The 26775-nt window shown below is 41.4% G+C and overlaps 1 protein-coding gene across 1 annotated transcript in view; it reads right to left on the bottom strand.

Annotated features, from left to right (window-relative positions):
* MMP17 (matrix metallopeptidase 17) overlaps nucleotides 1-26775 on the bottom strand; it is a 1131886-nt gene that overhangs the window by 1003901 nt on the left and 101210 nt on the right. The window contains exon 3 of the mRNA XM_044069795.1: nucleotides 10504-10633. Within this exon, the coding sequence (XP_043925730.1) occupies nucleotides 10504-10633 (130 nt within the window). The remainder of the gene's footprint in view (nucleotides 1-10503; nucleotides 10634-26775) is intronic.

Raw genomic sequence — 26775 nt, 5'->3', positions numbered from 1 at the left:
TCACTAAACCTACTGTTGGGGCATGTGTCCTATTGTTCTACAAATATTTAAACGTTTGACTATTAATGTTCCCTGTTCAAATGCTATCATTGGTGGCCTGTTGCTATCAATGTAACCTGCATGCCATTATAATGCCCACCATGGTTCCATATATGCATGTGCTCTGTTTGCTATGCAACTGTTACAAATCTGTTGTTTTGGGTTAATAGGAATACCTATGCATGCTGTTATAACTAATCATAGAATGTGTTTTTCTTGACTAACCAACATACATTATAAAACTGCAACACCACAGCACATCTGGGAAGGTCGATCCCAGCAGATCTGCCTGTCCTGCTTCAACTGGCTATGGCACTGGGCCCCAGCATGCCTGGGACCCAACCCAGGACATCGTTGTTTGCTGGTCCTGCACCACCTTTGGGTGGAACCAACACAGGGGATGGGGCCTGTCCCCCCACGGGAGCAGCCGCGGACAAGACACTCTCACCCGAAGTCAGGTCTGGGGATTGGTAAGTAGTGAGCTTTGAAAGGCGTTTGGAGATCAGCTATGCCAGCTTGAGGGACACATGATACATCTTGAGGGTCAGCCTGCCCCTCCTGCTCAGTCCCCAGCACAGCCACCTTTGGGGCCGTGAAGGTACAGTGGTGACTGCCCATGGGTGGGGACCTCAGTCCCATTGTATCCATTTAGGGGCTCGTGGGCATCTGATTCCAAACCACCCCCGGTCCAAGGTGTTTACTCCCCACATGTGTCATATACCACCCCTGTCTGCTGTCTTGTCTGTCTTCCTACCCAACCTACTTCTCCAAATATACCTACTATCCTTCCCCAACATCCCACTCTCACCTTATACACAAAAAAGAAAAAGGCAATCTGTTCTCACAAAAAATGTCACCCCATACATAGCTGTCCATTTCACACACATGTCCACTGAGCATATGTAATCTGGTTTAATTGGGTTAACAATGCATTACTGTTGTCCTCACCCCTCTCTCAGGGGTTTGAGTGTCCAAATTCACCTCCAAATTCTGTACAAATGCACAGCTGTTGCTGTATCAGAAATGTACAGCTATGGACCTTCCCTACACTTATCCTGCACATCCCTAGCTATCTGTCACATTGTTTTTCCCTCTCAGTGGCCCCTTTTTCACCACTTTCCTATCACCCCTTTTTCTTTTCTTTTAAAGAAATTAGCACGGGGGTAAGTGGGAGTAAGCAGCAGTAAGCAGCAGTAAGTGACAGTAAGCGAGTTTGCGCGATGCTATGTGATGCCTACACAGATTAAGCAGTTTCCCATTTAACCGTGTGTTGGCATCACTTACCATTATGCAGACCCATGCAAACCCACTTACAACTGCTTAAAACTGCCCTAATCACCTTGTCTCCATCAGCCACTGTTCTGACAGCAACAAAATAATCAGCCCTGCCAAGTCTTGAATCCAGTACCCTGTACACCATAGTCAGAGCAAATTATCACTACACCATCTGAGATGCAACAATGAATGCTGTTTTTTCAAATATATCATTCAGTACAGGTATAGAATAGTAGGGAACAAACACTATGGAATCAGTCATGTTTAGTATATATAAATATACACATATAGATGTGTATGGTGATGGCTAAATATTAAAAAGTATATACATCAGATATATGGAGCTATACATATAAAACAAATACGCATAGAATATATACATATATATTGTTATATACACATATGTACAGATATCAAAAAAGGTATATATATATATATATATATATATATATATATATATATATATATATATATATATATCAGTATAGATATATCTAACGGAAAATTCACCATATATATATATATATATATATATATATATATATATATATATATATCAGTATAGATATATCTAAAAGAAATATATATATATGTATATATCTATGCCCATAACATGTAGTGAAGTCATACCCAGCACACCATACCTCGACACCTCTTAGTGCAATAATTCCAGACAAAGCCTGTCAAAATGGGGGAACAATGGTCCAAGAACAGGGACATAATGTACGTACTGCACTTATAAATGTAGAATGTTCCTACAGTAACAGGGTTCATGTCAGCATACATGTCCAGAAGGATGTGAGTTCTGAAACTGAAATATATGTCATCATTTACAGACAGAAATCCTCACATCATCACAGTGATTTACCACAGAAATGAAAATAATGATTCTGTGGAACAGAACATACATATGAGCAATAATCCTGGACAGTCTGAAACAATCTGGCTAGTTGAGAGGTATGTTCAGAACCCCTTAGTGCAACATATCTGGACCAAGCCTGACTGGGGGGGGGTGTAAAGCCATGAAACTGGGAACATATCCCAAATACTGGAGTAGATTAGGTGACACAGTTGATGCAGTAACACTCTCCTGTCTGTTGTACCATATATTGACTGGAATAGCCCAAGTCCAAAACCAGATTACTCCCCATGACTCACTGACATACATCTTCACATCATCCCACTGATGTGTCAGACATACACAACATGTATGGGGGCCAGACAACAATACATCTGATAAATATCAGGACATAACATCACAGTAGGGAAACTACACTGAACTGCTAGGCATGTCACCACGTACTTTCTAAACTACAGGCAGACTGACACAACACAAATCCAATTTTGCTATGGGGGAATACACATATAATTGCAAATATATCAGGCACTACAGGGATGAAACAGCACTGACCAACAGACACCAGCGTGAAAGTGCATACCCAGAACCATTCTCACCACATAAAAAAGTGACATACTGGTAAGTCACAGAAGCAGTAGAGTATATGGACTGTGTGAACAAAATCATCAGCATGTTTGCCATACACTACCCCTATATATACTGGCCCAATTCACAGTGTAGTCTGACTCCTGACTGTGGTATGGGACATTTCTCAGTCTGCGCTTATAAACATGTACAGCTGATAGTGCACCAGATGTTGGAGCAGAAGCATGTAAAGTCAGACAGAAAAGGACTCTCAACACTTACATGTACCCCCCCCTCCCTACACGGGCCAAATAACACATTCACAATATACTGCTACACAATCCTGACAGTCTGTCAACAATTGCTAGAAATACACAGTCCTATCAACTGTATAGAATCCCACAGAGTGTCCAGGCTTCATCCTCATATATAAGGCCTTCTACACGTAACATGTCTGGCAATCTGATACATCACTGGGATGATATCTGGAATGAAGTCAATATATAATGATATACTACACCTATACACCTCTTACAGCATGACATCTGGACAAAGCCTGACATATTTGGGGGCAGAGGCCCAAACACAGGGGCATTATTGACATATTGCTGTCATAAACGGAAAAAGTTGCTGGTCTAACAGGGTTCTTCTAACATATCTATTCTGAGGGATACGAAGTCAGAAACACACATGATTGTTACCATTTACTGACTGCAATCCTCAGAGTATGCTACTGCATTTCCAAGGCCAAACAATGTGTGAGTAACACACCAAATATGAGTCCAAACTCTGGCCAGTCTGCAAATAGCCCTACATTTGGAAGTTATGTCAACCACATAACACTATCAGACTTAAATTCATGCAGAGCATCCATATCCACACAAACCCTGTCAAATTAACATTAGTTTAACTGTGTAACAGCAATAAGTGCATTCTGTCCCTATGTCTGGAACATTCTTCCCCAGTTTGTTGGGCTGTCTCCACAGTGTTTGTTGTAAGAGATATTTTCAACTATACACTGTGATGCTGTTTGTCATACACCTCCATGTAGTACTCCTCCCAGGCAAGGAAAAGGGCAATGCCCACATGAAGTACTCAGTTATAGGAGTGTATTTCCATGCTATTGGGTATGGGAATGATACCACAGCTGTTCTACATTCAATTAGCAAGTGGGGGACTCCAGCTGGTGCACAGGCCATCAGCTGCTCATGAGCATTACCTACTAATGGCAAGATGCTGCCTGTACAAAACAGATGTATATCCTACATCTGTCTCAGAGAGAGAGAGAGACATACACACACACACACACACACACACACACACACACACACACACACACACACACACACACACACACACACACACACACACACACACCACCACAGAAACAAACACAAACAGACAGACAGACACACACACTGAGACTGATGAAGTATACCAACTAAACTGAAAACAAATAAACACAGCTATGTCAAACAATCAAGCCTGTAATGTAATATAGTAGGGGACATGTAAACATGGAAAATAGGAAGTTCAAATAATATTATGCCTCAACAACACATGCTGCGCTGATATATTGCCGAGCAGAACCTATGGTCATAGAAACTGTGTCTGTCTCCAGTGACATAGAACACAGGTCAGGGCCCTGAGTCACCCCAGGAAAGGATGGCTCACATAGGACCACTACTGGAGTGTGTGTTGCACAATACCGACTGTGACACTGCTATGCCACACCCAGTGCAAATCATATCATCAGTAACTCTGCTATGTCCAGCTCTGACTTTAGCCTCTTTTTTCAATGCCAATGTCTCCAACCCATATAACATAGCTGGTCTCACCACCCTCTTGTAGGCCTTCCCTATCACTCTTAATGGTACTTGTCTGTCACAAATCACACCGCCCACATCCTGCCGGTCCTTATGTCAACACCTCTCCCCTACATTTGCCATTACTCTGAACTGTTGTTCCCAAGTATTTACACCTATCCACCTTTGCAAACTGTACTCCCTGCATCCTCACCATTCCCCCATCCTCCCTCCCAAACACACAATATGTTCTGTTTTTGTCCTGCTGACCATCATTCCTCCCCTTCTAGACCACACCTCCACCTCTCCAGGCTTCCCTCAACCTGTTCCCTACTCTCACTACAGACCACAGTGTTATCTGCAAACAGCACAGTCTAGGGGGACTCCTGTCTGATCATGTCTGTCAACCTGTCCATCGCCACTGCAAATAAGAAAGGGCTCATAGCTGATCCCTGATGCAATCCCACCTCCACCTTAAACACACCTGTCACTCCCAATGCAGAACTCACTGCTGTCACACCAGCCTTATATGTATCCTGTAGCATTTTTATGGATTCCTTTGCCACACCTGACCACCTCATACAATACCACAACTCCTCTCTAGGCATCCTGCCATATGCTGTAAGTCCACAAAGACACAACACAGCTATGCCCGACCTTCTCTATGTCCCCATCAACACTCTCAGAGCAAACATCGCATCTGTACTGCTCTATCATGGCATGAAACCATGCTGCTGATCAGTAATCCTCATCTTCCTTCTTAGCCTAGCTTCCACCACCCTTTACCATTACTTCATGCTGCGACTGATCAATGTTATCTCTCTGTAGTTACTACAGCTCACCACAACACCCTTATTCTCATCATCAGTACCCAAACACATTTCATCCACTCTGCACACATCCTCTCACCTCCCTAGATTACAGTAAACAATCTGGTTAAAAAGACCACTGCCATTTGTCCTAAACACATCCATGCTTTGACAGGTATGTCATCTGGACCAACAGGCTTTACATTCTTAAACCTCTTCATAGCTATCCTTATGTCCCCCTTGATAATCTGTTGCACATCCTGATTCACCATACCCACATCATCCACCCTTCTCACTCTTTCATTCCCTTCATTCAACAGCCCATCAAAGTAATGTTTCCACCTGCTTGACACACTCTCCTTGCTATTGAGTGCAGTTGCACCATTATCCATTATCAGCCTTATCTGCTGCACATCCTTCCTAGCTACATGCCTCTGTCAAGACAATTGGTACAGGTCCTATCTTCCATCCTTGGTGCCCAGCCTTACATACAACCCTTCAGATGCCCCATCCTCAGTATTTGCCACCACTCTCTTTGCCATGCACTCCATCTCCCTATACACCTGTCTACTTTCTGCATCTGTCTGACAATCCCACTTCTCCTTGGCCAAACTCTGTCTCTGTATACTCCTGCAGTTTCTGACTTCGTACCCATCAGACATTCCATGCTACTACAATCATTCCATCCACTTTATTACATTAGAGCAGTATTTCAGAGGTGTCCTTCTCTTTGGAACTGTTTCACGCCATTTTTCATGGCTTTGGCCAGATTTCTGGCTTTCTGACACAGGCACATTTTCTCCTAGCAGTTAGCCGCATGGCCTTTCTTTGCCTTTTTTAGACTGTGTTATGTTGGTGTTATGGACCCCATGATACTCCCTAACAGGGCACTGTGGGTGGGCATGGGCATTTGCCACAGGCCTGTAGGCCAGGTGTGACAGATGCAGGCCATCTGTAGCAAGGCAGTGCATTCTGATGATCAGATGTTCCCAGGCTGCCAGCAGTGGACAACCGTGGGGTGGCACCAGTAAGTTGACTGTGGGTGTTACTGACAATTGCTTTCTGTTTGTGTTGAGCCATCACTCTGGTTGACGGCTGGATGCTGCTTAAGGCTAGGGACATGTTACTGCATTTCTATGGGACTATGGGTGGGGGGGGGTGACACATCTGTACACAATACACATTTGCAGAGACTGTGCTGATATTTGCTTAACATTTTGGTCCCATTTAGCACAGTGGTGTGCCCTATTTTTCAGACTACAGGCATGACAGTATTGACCACAGGTCAGATTGTTCTGGCATAGACATTTGTAGTTTCAGACTTCTTACCTTTCAAAGACATACTGCCACTGCCAGACCTGCTGTGATATCACTGTGTAAAAGTCTGTAGGTGGGAATTTCATGGAGGTCACCATGTGGGGGCCTTTGCCAGGCATTTCTGTATGGTTTTCTACAGCTGGTCTACTGGTTGTGGCTGGGAGTGGGTAAGAGACCCACACTTTGACATCCATGCATGTGACCTATGACCCCCCCAAGTTATTTGGCTCACCACATATACTGCAGGGGTATTTGTGAACTAGGGTGGTACTGCATGGTATGAGTAGGCCAGCACTGCGATACACTTCCTGCTTTCCCACAGAGCTGTCAGTTGCCTGCTTCTATCCCAGTAAGCCACCCCATTCCCTTACATGCTTGAATCAAAACCATAGACATGCTAACAGAACATTCCACTCCATTCATTACTTTTGTTAAGGAGACTGACTTACTTTGTGCCTGAGGCTGTTGTGAGGATGGTGCTTGAGGGATGACTATGTTGGATGCACACAGTACACTGCCTATACATGGTAGAGTATAAGCGGTGTGTTGTTTGGCATCTATTTTACTGTGTGTGTGAGTCAGAGACAGAGAGAGATCAGTCCCTTGGGTCCTACAGTATCAGTGTATGTGCTATGCTTTGCCAAGGACAGGGCCTACTGGGCATGCCTCCATCTGCCTACAGGGGGAAGGCTCAGAGTGTTCCTTCTCTGTTCCTCTGTGCCTGTGGAGACCTTGGCAATGGTGGGGGGCTGTGTGGCCCTTCCCTGTTTTGTTCCTGCTGCAGCTGTTTCCACAGGATCATATTGTGTAGCATGGCACATACAATGAACATGTGTGCACATGTGGCTGGAGAGTACTGCAAGGCTTCACCGGATATGTCAAGGCAATGGAACCGTGACTTGAGTATCTTAAACACATGCTCTGTAATGATCCTGGTTTGTGAGTGTGCCTCATTATGGCATTATTGTGTGGATGTGTGTGCATTTCTGATGGGTGTCATCATCCACGGCTCCAGTGCGTAGCCAGTATTCCCCACCAGATGGCCATATGGGATGTTCTCACTGGCAAATGCCCAGTACAGCTGTGACAAATGCCAGATGTGGGCGTTGTGATAGCTTCTAGGGCTGCCAGCACACATATTCATGATAATGCCCGGGGCATCACACACGACCTGGCAGTTAATGGAGTGGACCCCCTTGCAGTTTAGGTAGACCCTACCCTGGTCACCGGGTGGTGCTTTGATGTGAATGTGCGTGCAGTTTATGGCATCCAGTACCTCCGGGTATTCTGCTACATGGTGGAAAAGACAAATATTGCTGGTCCTCTCCTCACGGGTGTTGGGGAAATAAATGTGCTCAGTGGCATGCAGTCGCATGGCATCCAGGAACTGGTGGAGTATCCTGGGCACAGATGCCTGTGAGACCCCCATGATATCTCCAGTTGGTCTTTGGAAAGTACATGTAGCTAGTATTCTTAAGGCTACACATACCTTGGTATCCACTGGGATGTGTTCCACTCTGTTGGTTCTGGGTCTAAGGTGAGGCCAGCACAGCTCAACAATTTGCTGAAGTATGCCCCTGTCCACCTTGTAGCACTCTTCTATGTCCAGATCATGTAACCCCTGGTAGGTTACCCTGGGTCTGAACACTCTTCTCCTCCTTCTCGGTCTTTGTTGGTTGTCAGCATTATCCTCCTTACCACCCTCAGTCTCTAGCACAGTTTATAGTAGTGTTCTGGGCTGGGCTGCTGCCTGTGCAATTGGCTGATTTTGATGCATTCCACCTGCCAGCTAAGGTAGCTCCCCTTGATTGCCTTCCTTCTGCTGTTTCCCCTTTCCATTTCCTCCCCGTTTAAGCCTTGATGCACGTTCCACATTCTTGGTGCTCAAATGTAAACAATTCTGCTATTCCCTGTGGGGTTTTTTTGTTTTGTTTTAGGGCCGGTGGATGCCGCACACACCTGTTTAGCTGAAGTAAACACTTTTAAGCAAAACTGGCTCTTCCTGGATGCGAACATGCTCTGCATTTCTATGAATAAGAAAATACAGCCTCAAACACACCCACTTCCTTAGCTGTGCTTAGCTATGGGCAAACACGGGTCACAGAGCTCCAATGTGCTTACAGCAAGCATGACACACCCCCTTTAAATGTTAGCTGCTCCTCCTGTCTACACTGTGGTATTAGAGCATCTACACGGTTAGGTGCAGTCTGACACTTAGAAGAAATTTGTGATTCAGTATAAATCCCCTCATTTCCATATACCACTGACTTACTCCATAGTTACCACACTTAGGCTGGCCCTTTCCCCTTAGCAACCACTATTCCCTGGTATTGTTTTCATTCTGCATGCCATTGACTATAATGGCAAAATGCAGATTTCTGTATAAATTGATTTTCCTCCCTTTTTTTATTTTTGGAACGATCTCGTTTGCATGCTGCTGCCCTATGCTTAAATGGCTGAGATCAGCCAAAAAAAAAAGTTTTATTTAAAAAATGTAAAACTATTTTTCATGCCAATGGCCATATATTTGGCCATTGGCATGCCTACTACATATAATGCATGCTTTCTTCCGAGCTGTCATGCTTCCATTTTCTCATCTTCAGAAATGTATTCAGCTAGCGACTGAATACATTTCTGCAGGTTACACTATTCCTGCATGAACACCAGCCTGCTTGCTGAATCGCGAATTCATCTCATTTGCATGGTTTTCACCAGCAAATGAGGTAATTAGCATGAGGCAGTGGTTCTCGCGCAAGAATAGTGTAAGAGCGCTCGTGCACATCCCGGGAGCTCTATACTGAATCGCTCTGCGGACATATTGCCTGTAGCTGCTCCTGCAATATTCCTGCATGTCATGCAAGGCTTAATGAATCCCAGGGCTTGTTTATGCTAGATAAATCAATCACCCAATGACAGCACATCACTGCTACATTTGTAGCTAAGTTTCATGATGTCAGAGAGCAAGGGTGAAGATGTGCAAGAAAAACCTTAGTAAACAGACAGGACTATGACTGGGTCTCTGATCATAACCATAGTAGTATGTATTTAAGACATGGCAGCCAAGAAATTAATCTTGAGAGCAAAGCTTATCTTGGCATGCATGTCAAGAGCACATAATAAATGGTTGAGATCGGTGAGACCTGATCATTATTCTTTGTAGCGCATGCAGTTTTATGTATTCCATGTACTGCCAATTAGAGGAGAAAAAAGTGCAAAAGTGCTTTACCGGCTTTGAAAACTTCTAAAGCACTTACTGAGTGCTGCTGCACAGACAGCATGTATATATTGAATTCAGGGGGGGCAGGTTTTAAATATTACTTTAATTTACTTAAGTTACTTACAGACTAACTAATGTTCTGTGGATACAATGAACATTTGAGGCAAGATGTTCAGGGACAGTGAAGGAATGTCCCTTGCATGAGACCTGGCTGTAATAGCATTACACACCTCCTGAAGTGCTGTTATGGTAGAGTCTTGTCCTACAGTAGTGCTTTACAGGTTTATATTTTTTTCCAATTTTGGAATGTAATACTGGTACTCCATGTACTACAGATGTATTATGACTAAGAACTGTTAATTAGACATTCTGCTGAGGCACGTACGTAGACACATTAAAAATAACTGCGGCTTTAAAAGAGTTACTATAAAAGCTTAGGCATAATTCACATATTGTCTAAATGTGTACAAATACACAAATGTTTACAAGGAGGAACATATATGTGCAGTAGGTATGAACACATTAAACCACTTCTGAATAGCATCCAAAAGTTTGTTTACATGTAATTACTTTCAGCGATAGGCAGACAGGATTATAATAAAACAGTCGGAAGTTTACCTCCAAGATAAATTTCTTTTATTCCATTTTGTGGCAGTCTGTGTGTATCGCTTTCTCCTCACCTTTCCTAACTCGAGAAGATCTGGCAATGAGCAGCGTGGTGTCTTCATTAACGTCAGGGTGGCCTCATCTATATTTCAAACAATAACAAAATTATTAGTGAGTAATCCAGTAGAGCAGTCACAATGGACAGCTGTGATTCTGTCACTAATATCCTCAAAGAGATGCTGACATTCAAACCCACAAACATTCTATCTGCAGTGACCTCCTACGTCCTTACAAGTGTCATTTGTACAATAAAGCTGACAGCTTCAGGCAACTCAGACTGGCTTTTTCTGTACTGCATGACTCTGTGTGCAGCTCCTATATCCTCTGTAATTATACAACTGCTTTCTAAAATGTTTAGGTGGAAGGTCTGCAAAGCAAAATCAGTCAAGTCCTTCTGCTGTAGATAAGAAAAGGGATGCATTCAGATGGATACAAAATGGGGAAATCTACAAGTAAAGTAATTGAGACATAATAAATGCATGAACTTTTAAAAAAATCTGCAAATTTATTTAAATAAAATAATTTACAGTACTGAAAAACGAGATAACCTCTCTAGGAAGACATTTGGATTGTAGAAACTGAACTTAAAATTTTGAACTACAGATCTCATTTTTGCAAGATGTTCTTAAGGATATGTATTGTGGTCAGGGATAAGAACACTTTAAAGTAGCTTTTTGGGAACTGGTTACGTCCTGACTGATGTGCAGGTGAGTAAAGTCTCATTTCATCAAGTTTGATCTGTGCCAAAGAAACATAGTTAAATTTACACCTAAGTCATAAAGGTGTGTAGGATCCTTGAGCAGTCAGTGAGATACTTTTTCTTCTGCTAAACAAATACATTCAAGCCTTCTTAATTAGGACAAAGACTTTCTTGAACACATTTCAGTCATTGTATATATATTAATGGTAACCATGCTGTTTCACCCTATTTCTTCAAATTATTATTCAAACCTGTCTTTTATGGCATTAAAAACACAACATATTAAGGGATCATGTGTAATGGGCCACAGATTAACGTAATTTTTTACCTCACTGATGATAGTTGGCTCTGTTTGGAAACCCCTTTAAATAATTCCAGCCTCTTTTATTCATTATTACACAGTACAGACAATTATCACATTATAAACTAGATGTGCAATATTTGACATTATACAATGACCCCCCATTAATATTCCAAAACGTGCATGCTGATTGGTCAGCGTGCACGTTGTAAATCAGAGTTATAGTAATGGAAAATGGTCCAGTCGCCCAGACTTTTTCCATTAGTATAACTCTTTTTTTACAGCAATGGAGAACGCAAGATCTCTGTTGCTTTTTAAACACTGTCTCGCTATGTTAAACGAGTTTAACATAGCGAGACAGCTTTAAAAAAAGTAAAGGAGATCTTCCTATCTCCGTTGCTTTTTTTAAAGGTATCTCGCTATATTAAATGGGTTTAGCATAGCAAGACAGCTTTGTAAAAAGCAACAGAGATCTTGCTTTCTCTGTTGCTTTTTTCAAAACTGTCTCGCTATGTTAAATGGGTTTAACATAGCGAGACAGCTTTAAAAAAAGCAATGGATATTCTCCGTTGCTTTTTTAAAGCTATCTCGCTATGTTAAACTCCTTTAACATAGCGAGACAGTTTGAAAAAAGCAACGGAGATCTTGCTTTCTCCGTTGCTTTTGCCCACAGCTTTGATGTACTGCGTAAGCATACGCATGCGCAGTACATCAGAACTGCTGCAGAATACCAGAGAGCTGTGGAAGGGAGCAAGGAGGCATTATACAATGCCATTATTTAAGAAAAGTAATTATTTTTTTTCTTAAATAATGTCATTGTATAATAGCAATAACCCACTTCTGGATGTGAGTAATGCTGGATTTACCCACGGTTGTCATTGTTTGGCCACTCGGGCTTCGCTCTCGTGACCAAACCATACCAACCATGGGTAAATCCAGCATTATCCACACCCAGGCATGGGTTATTGCTATATTATGGCCTCTGTTGAACAATGGCCTATTTATTAACCTCATAGATCTAGGAAACAGCAATATCTTTCACAAGGGGTTGGGAGGGTGGCCTATCGGTTTAAGGGGTGTTGTCTTTACACACACAAGTGCAGGGTTTGAGTCTCACAAAGGATAATTGGCTAGGCTTAAAATGGCTCACAAGGGCAGTTAGCTTAGTACTAATCTATGAACCTATGAACCTAAGACTGAAATACTTAGACATAAAATACTACCAAGAGTCTAAATATTATCATGCATGGAAATTTCACAAAGGAATTACATTGGTGGTCTTAACTGCAATTTAACCTGTGGGCCAGGACCGTGATAGTTAAGATAAAAATAGTACTCCTGCAATTTTTTCTTCATTAATAATATAATGACTAAGATACCAAAAGGATTAGTTAAACAAATAAATAAGATTGTGTTAGACTTTGTCTAGGATTCAGTAAAATCCTAAAAGTTTGCGCTAATTGCCAAACATGGGTTGGTCAGTTACAGCAATGATAAGATAATGCAATTCAAAGACTAGTATGGCCTCAATAAAAATGACTTCATTATTTGCTCATTACCCTATCTCGGAATTGAACATTGTAATGTCAGACCTGTCTGCATCAGTATTCTCCTTAGCAGGCCATGCATACTGTTTGAAAAGACACCCTATACACACACACTCGTGCGCATATGCATACACACACACACACACACACACACACATATATATATATATATATATATATATATATATATATATATATATATATATATATATATATTATATATATATATATACACACACACACACACACACACACACACACACACACACACATATATATATATATATATATATATATATATATATACACACACACACACACACACACACACACACACACACACACACACACACACACACACACACACACACACACACAATCCCAGATAGTCCCATACATAAACCCTCATCTACTCATCAACAGCAAGCCTCCGCACACTTAATCAAACTCATAGAAACACTCAGCCAAACACCTACACACACACACACACACACACACACACACACACACACACACACACACACACACACACACACACACTCACACATACAGGCAGACTTGTTTATGTCCCTATATACCTCCATACACACATCCATTCTGGTCCACATCGTAACGTTTCAAAGTCATAACACTGATACTCATAAAGTCGAACTCATTTCACTGAATAATCGTAACACTGAAAATGCATTTCAATGAAAAATGTAGGACTGTATAGAATTGTGTAAAAGTATGCAGTGGTGTTATTTGCTATCATAGCAGTTATTAGGCTAATGAGTTGAGCACAGTATGTGTGAATTGCAGTGGTCAGCATCACAGACCTGTAGATGTCTGTGTTTGCACTTGAGCACTGATTCATCTTGTGTGGTGTTTTGTTTTTGTTTCCCAATGGTTGTGCAATCATGAAGTTGGTATATATAAATAAGGGGTGTGTGGGATCAAAGCCCCCCCGATGGGGGATTTGGGGGGAGGCTTGCCCTCTTGCAAAAGCATGTTTTATGGTATCTATGTTGTGAAGTAAGTTTTTAATGAAATGAGTTTAGATTAAATAAGTTTTTGATGTTATGGGCTCAATTAAATGAATTTAGATGAAATGGGTTTTCAATGTTATGATATAACCCCATCCATACACATATGCACACACTAAAACACGCCCCATCCCCAGATCTTTGCTGACCTTATTTGCAGTGTAAATGCTCCCATAAGCGTGAATCAGTGACCACCATAATTTTATAGTGGTCATATTTTACTTCGAGCGTAAAACTGTATTCAAATGAGCAAATCAGGATACACAGTAATTTTCAGAGGAGAGCACATGGCGAATTAGCATTATTCATTCCCCTTAGACGGCTGCATTGGCATGCAGCTTTGGCCATGAGAACGTACTTTGCGCTGAGGTCCATGTGAGTGGACAATCTCAACAGTAGCGTGGTCTCTGAATTTGAAAAGGCTTAATGAGATTTAGAAGCTTTCCAAACAAGGATTCTGCATAATGCTAAGCTTTTTTGAATCCCAGTGTTTGTTCGGGATTATAGAAAATAAAAAATGGGGTCGACAGAAACTGTCCTGTACAAAAAATAATAAGCATTTAAACTTCTGGACTTCAGATTGCAATATAACAAAAGTACATTAGTAAAACTTACGCAAGTAGAAGTGAATAGTAAATGCCTAGAAATGTTGACCGACTCAACACTCAGATGGATACCTCTCTTACAACACCCTTACTGAATACTCAGTCAGCTGAGACTCACAAATTAAAGCTTCTGCTAAGAGCTCTGACTAAGAATACTAACAAAATCATGACAAAAGTATGGCAGCACAGGAAACATAACATGCCCAGTCAGTCAACATATGACAATCCTAATATTATTGTCACAGCCGGTTTTAGGCACTAGCAAACTCTGGAAAAGTCACTGGGAGCCCTCTAGTCCTTGAGGTGGCCCTCAAGCACAGGAAGTTCTTATTTTTATATTTTGCAACATATTTGTCAAACTAACAAAAGCTAGTAGTGTAACCATGTGTACTTAATAAACCAGGTGGTTATTAACTCCGAGGATGATGAATCCTTAGGACTGGCATCACTTTTTCTCCCTTAAAAATTCAAAGCTTTCTCTGGTTGTAGTAACAGTATTTTGATAAATAGCAGGCTTCATAATTTCATTAAATGTTTAACCACTGACATAGTGCCTTTGACTTAATTAAGAGCTGCTGGTGGGCATTCTCTTCACTAAAACTAACATCATAGCCGGATTTAGGCACCTGCGATACTCATTGCTGCAGAGTTCCCCTCTAATTATCCTTGACTATGTGGAGGCCCCACAAAAGGTGCTGCTGGTTGGCAAAAAAATTAAATGAAAAAAAAAACATAATTATTTCTGTAATTATGAACTTTATCTTAAACACGATTATGATATGATCCTGTTAGGATAAATATGGTAATCAGTGAATAAACATGAAGGATCTAAATGCTAGGGATGGTAGCACAGAACATCCAATCTTAGTGCCTGCTGAGATTTTAAGAAGGGTAGGCACTGCTGATCTTCAGGGTTTTTTTTTTTTTCTTTTAGGAAGTTTTATAAATACTGGAAGGGCAACAGTTATTTCTCCCTCTAAACATCTTTGTTAAAGAATTCTGGGCAAAGCCAAAAATAATGGCAGAATGAAGGCTCAAAATCAGGAACACTTTTTAAATACTACTCTAATTCTAAAAACTTAAAAAATCAATACAGTAACAAGTTCTGCATTAACCATGTATTTCTGGGACAAAAAGAAGTATGGAACGTTAATGTCTGAGATTATTGACTGCCTGTAATTCTGGATGAATTATCAAATCAAAATTGTTATGAAGCACAGGGCAAAAATATGAGGCAAAATCAAGAACATTTTGAGAGCTCATGGACGGTGACAGGTATCCATTATGCCTGACAAAAATCAGTGAACTAAGGGTGTCAGTACTACTAGTGTCACATATTGTATTTATATTTGTTGAAATAAGTGGAACGCTAGCATTCCTGTAACTGTGTGTATGTGTGTGTGTGTGTGTGTGTGTGTGTGTGTGTGTGTGTGTGTGTGTGTGTGTGTGTGTGTGTGTGTGTGTGTGTGTGTGTGTGTGTGTGTGTGTGTGTGTGTGTGTGTGTGTGTGTGTGTGTGTGTGTGTGTATGTAAGGGGGAGCAGTGTAAGATTAACAGCTAACTATAATTTCTTTCATAAACATCACTGGCACTGCCATTATGTTTATGTGGGTGGATGTTGGGGGGGGGGGGTCATGGTTGCAAAGAGTAACAAGCTGGCCATAATTTCTTTCACTTACCATCACAGACATAGACCTTACACATGACAGGTGGCTATAATAGGTGTTTTGTCAGGAAGAGGGTATGTGTGAAAGCAACTGGTCATTACCACAGTGGTACAATGAGTAGCACTGTCATTTCAAAGTGGTTTTCTCTGGTTGAGTTTTTGACTGTGACTTTTTTTTGTGTTAAGTCTATCTGCCCTCCCTATCCCTGTGGGTATTTATCCATGTACTCTGGTTTAGGTTCATAGGTTCATATATGTTTACTAGTCTAACAACCACAAGGGTCTTTTTAAGACTAGCCATGCATCCCAAATCTCTGAAAAGTTCTGATACCATTGATAAGTGTAAGCATGGGCCTGGGAGATGAACCATTACAGGTTACCTGTGTCCATTAGAGACAGAGGTGCCAAATCAGGAATGAATTTCTGGTTTCCCATCCAAGTGACCAAGTTGCACTTGAATTGGGTTAGGGAGGAACTCTGCTTCACATGGATGGGGAACCTGTTCCATGTACAGGGTAGTCTCTGGGATACATGCCTATCTCTTCAGCAGGTCCTATTTATATCACAGGCAAGGTTTAAGTCTTTAGAATGGCTAATTCTGATTCTGTTTGAATTGTGGCTATGCAGGAGGTCCATCAGAGTGGGGTCTGACAATGCCCTGTAAGCCAGGCATAGATCTCCCCTCAAAAGCTTGTAGGAGACAGAATACAGGGATAGGGCCTTGAAGCAGTCTGCATAGGACATTATTACTTATGTTCTGTATTCTTTTAGTGAGGAACCTCTGTGGACATTCCAATTGTTGGCTATGCCTGGTTAGGTACATATCAAAGGAGGGGATTGTACTCAATGATAGATCTGATGAATGCTGAATACAGTGGAACAATGACTTCCTTGGACTTAGATGCCATACGTTTGTTTACAAGTTGCACAACATAGAATGATTTCCTCACCACTGTAGACACATGATGATCAAAGGCTAGATTACTATCTATGTGTGTCCCTAAGTCCCTGACTACTGGGTCAACTCTAAGGGGTGTGTTGTCAGTATAATAGTTATCAGGGATGGATGACTTCCCAAAGGATACTATTATGCATTTCTTGGCATTTAGTTTTAGTCCATGGCTCTGACACCAGTTATTAGTCTCAAATAGTGGTAGTAATAAATCTAATACAGTGGTAACTGAATGTATTATAGGTTGTAATGAACTTTGTTTCTGGTGAGTCAGTTATTAGTCTGTGTCAGCCCCTCCTGTAGAACATTTGTGTCAGTGTGAGATTCAATGACAGCTCCTAATTTGCAATCATCTGCAAATTTAGTCAGCCAGAGACCACTGACATTGGCCTTGACTTCTGAGAAGTAAATGCCAAAAATGAGCAGTCCAAAGACTGATCCCTGATGGACTCCACTTGTGACTGGCCTCTTTATAGAGTTTAACTCCCCAATTCTAACTTATTGGGTTCTGTCTGTCAGCCAGTTGGCTATCCACCAGGTGACATAGGGGCTTGTACCTAACCTCTTGAGTTTGTCAACAATGCCCAAGTGGGGTATTGTGTCAAATGCCTTGGCCAGGTAAAGGTAGGCTATGTGAAAGATTTTGCCCTCATCCACTGCTTTGGTGACCTTCTCAAAGAAGTCCACCAGGTTGAGTAGGCATGATCTGCCCTTGACGAATCCAAACTGGATTGGGTCCAGTGTCTGGAGGTTTACTATATCCTTATTGATCATCTCCATGATAATTCATTCTATGGCTTTACACATAAGACTAGTGAAACTTGTGGGTCTGTAGTTTCCAGGGTCTGTAGAAGGCCCATCTTTGTGCAGAGGGATGACTGTTGCCTTTCTCCATTCATGAGGCATGAAAGCCTGTTTGAAGGCTACAGTTAAATAATAATTCCAGAGGCACTGATAGGTCATGTTTCATGCTATTTAGAAGGCATCCTGGGATATTGTCTGGGCCATTGATGCAGTGTTCTTGGTCTTAGAGAGATCATTAAGGACCTGTTCCGTAGTGATAGTAGGGGGAGTTATATTTGATGATATTTCCTGATGGAAGGTTGAGAGGAAGAGAGGAGTAAAGTTGGAGCTGAATTTATCAGTCAGGACATTTGCTATATCTTCTGGCTCAGTATAGGTGGCTCCATTTACAATGAACTCTGCACATAATTGTGTATTGCCGTTGAGGTTGTGGACACAGTTAAAGAATGCTTTGTGGTTGTCCTTGGCCTGGGAGGCCAAACTTACCTCAAATTTGTCTTTGGTAGACTTTATTTGTCCTCTGAGTTGTTTGTTTAGTTTATTGAGAGTGCTTCTATACTTCTGGGTGCTGCACCTTCTAATTGTTGCCATGATTTTCTTTCTCCTGTTATACAGATGATTGATTCTGTGATTCTACCAGGGTGGCTTGTTTTTTCAGTTAGTTCTATACTTCTTCCTGGTGGGTACAGCTACCTCTATGCAGCTATTAACATGCTTGTACAGGGTTTCTGTGAACAGTTTTGCATAGGCCGAAGTGTTCTCAGGGTTTATGGGGGCTTGAAATTTTGCCAGGTTCTCACTTAATAGCAGGATGTTAGTCTTAGAATAGTTCCTGAATATTCCAGGTTTAGTGGGCGTCCAGGTTTTATTTTTACTTCAAAGGAAACCATTTTGTGGTCTGACCTTACTTGGGAAGGAATTACAGTAGGGGATGTGCAGCAGTCTCCCATATTAGTGAGAACCAGATCCAGTACGGTTGCACCCCTTGTTGGTGTATTGACTATTTGGTCCAGGGAGTTTGTGCTTACAAAATCCAAGAATCTCTGTGCATGTACGTTTGGTATCGTATATGATTCCCAGTTAATAGTGGGGTAATTAAAGTCACCCATTAATATGGTTTTGGGTTGGATGGTTAGTGTTTCTAATAAGTTTAAATACATGGTATGGGTTTCCTGGGTCATAGAGGGGGACCTATAGCTTGCAAGGAAGTGGTATTGGATTTTGCCTATGGTGATTTGAACATGGAGCAGCTCAAGTTCATTGTCCTGTTATTCCAGCCTTGAAGTATATTTATTTTTGATGTAAATAGAGACACCTTCACCTTTAGTCCCTGCCTGTGAAGTAGCTGGCCTAAATATGTGGAAGGCATTATAACCTTGCACTTTTGGTGTTCTCTCTGGTTTCAAACCATGTCTCAGTGACTACACAGACATCAGCATTCTTTAGGGTAAAGAGAGATTCTACAGAATGGAGTTTTTTTTTATTTAGTCTCCCAGCACTGAGCAGTAATACTTTAGATGTTTCTGGTTTTGGTTTGCTATGTCAGAAGTACTTTCAGTTTGGCATTGCCTAAAATCGCACTATGGGGGAAGACAATGTTTTAGCTAATATTCGAAAGCCTAGAGCGGAAAGGTGCAGACCATCCTTGGCAAATCAGTGTGGTCTGTTGACCATCTCCTTCCATGCTGACAAATATTGTACCCCCTTAGTTTCTTCCAGCACATGAAAAAAATATGCAGTAGGTGAACTGGCATTCCTCCAGTTTCACTGAAGGTGAAGTGGTGTAGAGTGTGTGTGTGTGCGTGTGTGTGTGTGTGTGTGTGTGTGTGTGTGTGTGTGTGTGTGTGTGTGTGTGTGTGTGTGTGTGTGTGTGTGTGTGTGTGTGTGTGTATGTGTGTGTGTGTATGCGTGCGTGCGTGTGTGTATATGTGTGTGCAAAAAATATCACCAATTTTTATCTGTGCATACATACAATAGGGGTAGCAGCAAAATGCAGTGAAGAAGTAATAATCTTTCAAAAGTTTTCATCACAGAACATTCAGGTCTTTAGATTTTCTAGGGATCTGGTGAGCCCCAAACTAGAGACTGTATAACTGAACTTTGGCATGGACTTAGTGGTGGCCTCTGCCCTCTGCCCCCCATTTTAAAACCAGCCCTGCTCAGAGATATGTACAGAAGTTTGCTGTAGGTTATGTTGGGGGATGGTGTGGTCAATACTTCTTTAATTTTCCTCATAATCAAACTACAGAAGTGTGCTCAGGAGGACATTATAGGTTTTGTTGGGTTGGGGGTGGTGTGGTCATTGGTTCCTTTTACTTTTCTTGAGACCTCAGAGGTGTGTAAAGAAGATTACTATAGTTTCAGTAGGGGCAGTCTACTGTTTAGGTGCAACTAGGCAGGTACATTGCTGTGAGCATTATGTGTTTTCACTTTCCTCACAATCACACATCAGACACATGTGCAGGTGGTTGCGATTGAGGGGTAGAAGTGAAAAATGAGGAGGCAGGCTATGTATATGTATGGCAGCGCTCAGTTTAGATATGAATGTGGCCATATGAACCTTTGCTTTCATCCCAATCTTACATCAGACAGAGGTACAGACAGTGACTGTTTTTTGGGTTGGTGTGAGTATTCACAGATAGGATTTATATATTCTATCAGACATTTGTCTTGTCAGTTTATTGTGAGCTAGTATTTTCTCAGTTTTGAGCAGTAGACCTTGAGTGCAACTTATGTCTTCCTTGAAATAAAAAGAGTATGACTGAAATTCTTTTCTTACTCTTCATTTTTGTTCAGGTACTTATTGGATCGAAAAGTGCAGACAGGTGATCCGCTGTGGTGTCCCCTAACCGGGAAAAGCCAAAAGAAGAAGAAGAAGTCTTATTGGATTGAAAAGTTGACCGTATGTTCTAAAATGCCCTTCAGAGCATCTATAATCCTATGGCATCCCCCAGACCCCCTGCTTAACAGATTTCCTAAACAGTTATTACTAAGCTGTCTTGGCTAGGTAAGTTATGTTGAAAAGATGCAAGAAAAAGTAAAGCTGAACAACACTAAATTTCTTTCCTTAATTTTAATTTTGTTCGGGCCATCACTGGATGAAAATTGTGTGAAAAAAACGTCAAGCTACACATCAGAGCATGTAAAAATACATGGATTTTTTTAAAAAGCTAAACAGTAAGGCAAGATGAGAGAAAGAAAACAAGTAATGTGCATGATAATGGGGGAAAACAGGGTGGGGACACTGGAGGATGTATTTTAGGGGGGGTGAAACAATAGTTACTGGGTAATGCTATGAAGCCCTTTGCCTACGGCACAATTTCACTTAAGAACAGGCCTGTACATAAGGCTGTTGTAAAGTATTATCATTGCAGCTAAATGCCAATCATTGTGAAGGTCCCTTTGTGAGAACTGCTAACACAGTGCAATACACAGGCCTGTCATAATGTCAGAGCGTTGTACCTGAAGTTAGTCTGTGCGTACTACTCCAAAAATTCTGCAGCATGAACTAAAATGTTGCTTACGAGGAATGGCAGTGAGAGGGTGATACTACGACTGGAATGGTCTAGGGCCCCATAACCTGACACTTGCTGATTGGCCCCTCATAATATTAAAACCAGGCCTAATTATTGTAAAAGGCAAAAAAAGCTTACATACCTTTGCTTACTAAACACAAAGGTAAAAATTAATCAAAGATTTTCTCAAGGAAGGCATGGAGAATTAAGTCATCGTATACCAAATCTAAATTTAAACTTAGTATGCACTTGTGTGTGTGTGTGTGTGTGTGTGTGTATGCCATATTGCTGTACTCATGAAGTTAGTTCAGTTTCTTGGGCAAACATTTTCTTTTACAGACATGACTGCTACTAACAATTTCTTTTGCAGACATGACTGCTACTAATGAATTAAGTAGGTGGGGTGCTGCTTGTCATGGTAAAGAAACTGATATTTCAATACTACTTGCTTATGAACTACTAATACAGACTGCTATGTGTCTGTGATGGACTGTTTAGTAAGGAGGATACATGGTATTAATCACAAGGCCAGACGATACTGGGTATCACCCGGGTCTATATTAGAACATTGAATGTTTAATAGTTCAAATCACTAAAGGTTGACCCTTAATGATCAAACTATTAAAACATCGAATGTTCGTAAAAAAAAAAAAAAGATAAACTAAAGGGTGTAGGCTGTGCCCCCACATCCCCCAATACTTAAATATTCCAACTCTGAGACTGCACTGCACTGAAGTAAACGGAAATCTCCCCTTAAGGAGATTTCCATTTACACATTCGAAATTCTGAGTATTCGCTACTGTTGTGTCGACAATATCAGATTCGATATTGTCGGCTTTCGACAATGTAATATAGACCCATATCCCCTTGTTTACAGAGCGGACTTCACTACAATGACATGAGGCATGCACTCTGCCATCTTCAACAAGTGAGAAGAAGAGGTGCAACAGCTGCATCCTGAGATTTACTCTTAGGAAAGTAAACACATTTCATTGTGCATATACTACATACCTGTCAGTCAAGTATTGTACTCTCTGCAGATGTATCAAGGTATTATCAATGCATATCACTTATACTGCAAATAGAGGAGGTGCTCATAGGATCATAGAAGATTACTAGGCTATCGACCCAGAGGTCATTTTAAGCCTAGCTGTTTCATCCCAATGTAATACCATAGAAATGCTAGTCAACAACCAAAATTGCATTTAGTTATGACTGCTCATGTCCAGGAGGGTTGTGGGCTCTATCCTCAGTAAGAATTTATGGTGACCCATCCACTCGTCCAGGTTCCTCTTGAACAGTTCATAGAGGCGCTCTGTTTCACATGAAATGGTAGCCTGTTTCAAAGATGCGGCAGTCATTGGGAGATAAACCTGTCCCTCCATCATGTTCTATGTAAGTCACAGGCCATATTAATTCCCTGAAATGGGTAGCCCTTGTCCCATTTGATTTAAAGATATGCCACAAGTTCATTAGGTTTGGGGCTTGGATTGCTCTGTAGGCCAGACATAAGTCTCCCCTAAGAAGTCTCTACAATACGGAGTATAGTGACAGAGACTTTAGTCGGTCTGTGTAAGGTACATGCTGGAGCCATTTGATCTTCTTTATTAGAAACCTCTGTGCAGCAGGTGCTTCCTATGGTACATACCAAACGGGGCATTATACTCTATTATTGGCTGGATAAGTGCTGAGTATAGGGGTTATAACTTCTTTTACTCTCAAGGTGATGCTTTACCAATCAAATGTGCTATGTAGAAAGCTTTCCTTACTACATGGTGGTTGAATTTAAGGTCGTAGTCAACTTGTAATCCCCGGTCCCTTCCCACTTCATGGGACCTTAGGGTACTGTTGATCTAACAGTGTGAGGGGGACATTGTTTGTGCTGAAGGGAATGATGATGCATTTCTTTGTATTCAGTTTGAGACCATGACTAATACACCAGTCACTGATCTGCGTAAGACCCTCCTGGAGAATACTGACATCATTTGGGGATTCAGTGATTGCACCTAGTTTGCAGTTGTCTGCAAACGTGGTCAGCCACAACGCCTTAGTTTTAACCTAAACTTCTGAGATATCAAACAGTAGGGGTCCCAACACTGACCCTTGTGGCACTCACTGATAACGGGTCTGCTGGATGATGTGGAGTCACCCACTTTGACAGTGTGTGTCTGGTTTGTGAGCCAGTTGGCAACCCATCTTACAACAAAGGGGTTTACATTCAGTTTGCTAAGTTTATTGCTAATGCCCGAATGTGGGATTGTGTCAAAAGCCTTTGCCAGGTTGAGTATGCCCTGTGTACAGATTTGCCCTCTTCAATGGCATTGGTTACATTTTCAAAGAAATCTACCAGATTTAACAGGCAAGATCTGCCTTTCATAAAACCTAAATTGGTAGTATCCAGGGTTTGGAGGTCACCTATGTCTTTATTTATGAGGTCCATAATGACGCGTTGCATGGCCTTACAGATAAGTCTGGTCAGGCTTATGATTCTGTAATACCCTGGGTCTGTTGCTAGGCTACCTTTGTTGAGGGGAATAACTGCTGCTAATCTCCATTCCACAGAAACAAAGCCTGTGGTTAGGCTATGATTGAAAAGACTACTAGTAATGATGCTAATTCATGTTTTAGCCTGTTTAGAAGACAGCCTGGATGTCGTCTAGTCCCATAGAGGCTGTGCTTTTTGCCTTGGACAAGGCTTTGAGGACCTGCTCTTCAGATATGTAGGGTGGGGGCTGGGGTTTGGGGGGAGGTTTGTTTTTAGTTAGGACGGGATCAGGGAGTGAAATTTTCACCAAACCTATCCACTAGCAGGTTTGCTATCTCTGTCCGGTCAGTTTGTGTGATACCATTGGCCACTAGTAATGCACATGCTTCAGTCCTACCCTTTAGGTTATATTCATAACTTTAAAAGGCCTTATGGTTATCTTTAGCTGTACTTGCTAAGTTTCTCTCAAAGGAGCTCTTGGAGGATTTGACAAGTTATCTTATTTGCCTGTTGAGGCTGAGGAGGGTACTTTTCCATTGTTGGGGCCTTGTTTTTGTTTTCTTGGTCAGCAACTTTATGAGTTTATTGTAAAGTTTGTTGGTGCTGGATGTCCACCATGGCAGCTTTTTTTAACTTGGCACTGTGGTTTTGTTTTTTTCTGGTACAGCTGAGTTTATACAGTTATGCAAGTGATTGTACATTTTGTTAGGAAGGTGGTAGATGAAATGCATAAACTGATGGAAACATTTTTAATGTAATGCAGAAATACTATTTTTTGACCAAGTGCAGCTCAACTAAATAAATAAATAAATAATATATATATATATATATATATATATATATATATATATATATATATATATATATATATATATATATATATATATATATACTTTGCCTCCAAATGAAAAGTATAAGTCATTGAATCTATGTACAATAGAAACACATTGAGATGATCCACTTGAAAGAGACAGAGGGATGTAACCATAGTTCAATAGTTGGAAGCTGTAGTTTGAACTAGGATAAGTACATATACTACATGGCCAGCCACTGTTTACCATATGCTGCTGTTACTGCTGCAGCAGATATGTTACAGTCATTGCACAGGAATGGGTAGCAGTATTACCAGTGCTTCTCATGGTTAACAACACTGACAGCTCTACTGCTTTAACCTACACCTGTAACATTATACAGTTGTACATCTTTACCTTTCAGCACATGAGGAATGTGAGTTAAACTGGGTGGACTGACACATGAGGCAGCAAACATTTACAGCACGGAAGGGTAAGTAGGATTTACAGATGATTTACAGCATACAATATGTCTATTTTGCATTATGGCATGTCACATTTATGACACCCTTACCATTGTATCTTGTCTATGGAGGCCTTGAACATTAGTTAGACAAAATCCATGCATCTCTACCACAGCCACAGGGAAGGATGGGCAGGGTCCGGTGATGAACCTGGGATCAGCTGTCAGGGAAGACACCTGTCACATGATGTGCAGGAAGCCCTGCACAAGAGATTGCACAGCTCATTGTGGTGATTGCACAGTTTGTTGTGGTGACTCCACAGCTCAGTGTGGTGATTGCACAGCTCATTGTGGTGATTGCACATCTCATTGTGGTGATTGCACAGCTTGGTGTGGTGATGTGGTGACTGCACACCTTGGTGTGGTGACTGCACATCTCAGTGTGGTGGTTCCAGCAGTGGTTCAGTCACAGCTGCAGCAGCTAGTGGAGTCTGTAGCAGAGTGTCAGATTGCCAGAAAAATCAGAATCTTGCAGTGCATTGCAGATTCATTCAGCCAGCTGGTTCCAATCACTGGATGACCAGGGGATTACCATTCCTATGCCATGAACCAGCCTAAACTATCATCTAGCAATGTTTCACAGTATTTGGGTTGGATTAACAGCCCCTTTGCAACAGCACCCTACAGTATTCCCTGCCGGGTATCACATATTCCTACTGTGCTTTGCCCCTTACCTTGCACAAGGCCTGACCTTCTTCATTGCCATTTGTCCACCCTCTGTACATACTGTACATATGTGTCCCAACAGTAATGTTACTGTGGAATACTGATTTTTAGTAAGAGGGGTTGCAGGATAAAGTTGTCCATATGGGAGGTGTAGGGACGGGGCAGGACATATCTCTTGAAAAAAATTATGCAAGGTCATGGAACATATCACAACAAATCTAATAAATGATGACATAGGGAACCTTCATTTCCTTCACCTGAACCATTCTGGCTTTGTTAAAAGTTTGTCTTGTCTACTCACTCTAATCAATTATTTGACAAGGTCATAGAAGCCATAGATACAGGCAAAAGTATCCACAGTTCTTATCAAGGACTATCTCAGGCCTGCAGTACAATTATGCCTTCAGGTGTTATCATCAGGTGGACAACATAGCATTAATTCATAGGTTCATAGGTTCATAGGTTCATACTAGGCTATCTGCCCTGGGGCATTTATAAGCCTAGCCCGATTGTGTTTGGCTTACGCCACCCCTTGATTTGAGTATACTGTGCCCTTTTTAAAGTTTAGTTTACTGTGCCTCTGTCTAATAGTGACACGGAAGTAATCCCCGGGACAAACCTACGATCCCCCATCTACTCATCAAG

The sequence above is a fragment of the Protopterus annectens genome, chromosome 4.part0, assembly GCF_019279795.1.
Source record: "Protopterus annectens isolate FY-2018-M chromosome 4.part0, PAN1.0, whole genome shotgun sequence".
Lineage (NCBI taxonomy): Eukaryota > Metazoa > Chordata > Ceratodontiformes > Protopteridae > Protopterus > Protopterus annectens.
Note: the sequence above shows the minus strand (reverse complement) of the source record. Positions and strands in the feature narration are given on the sequence as shown.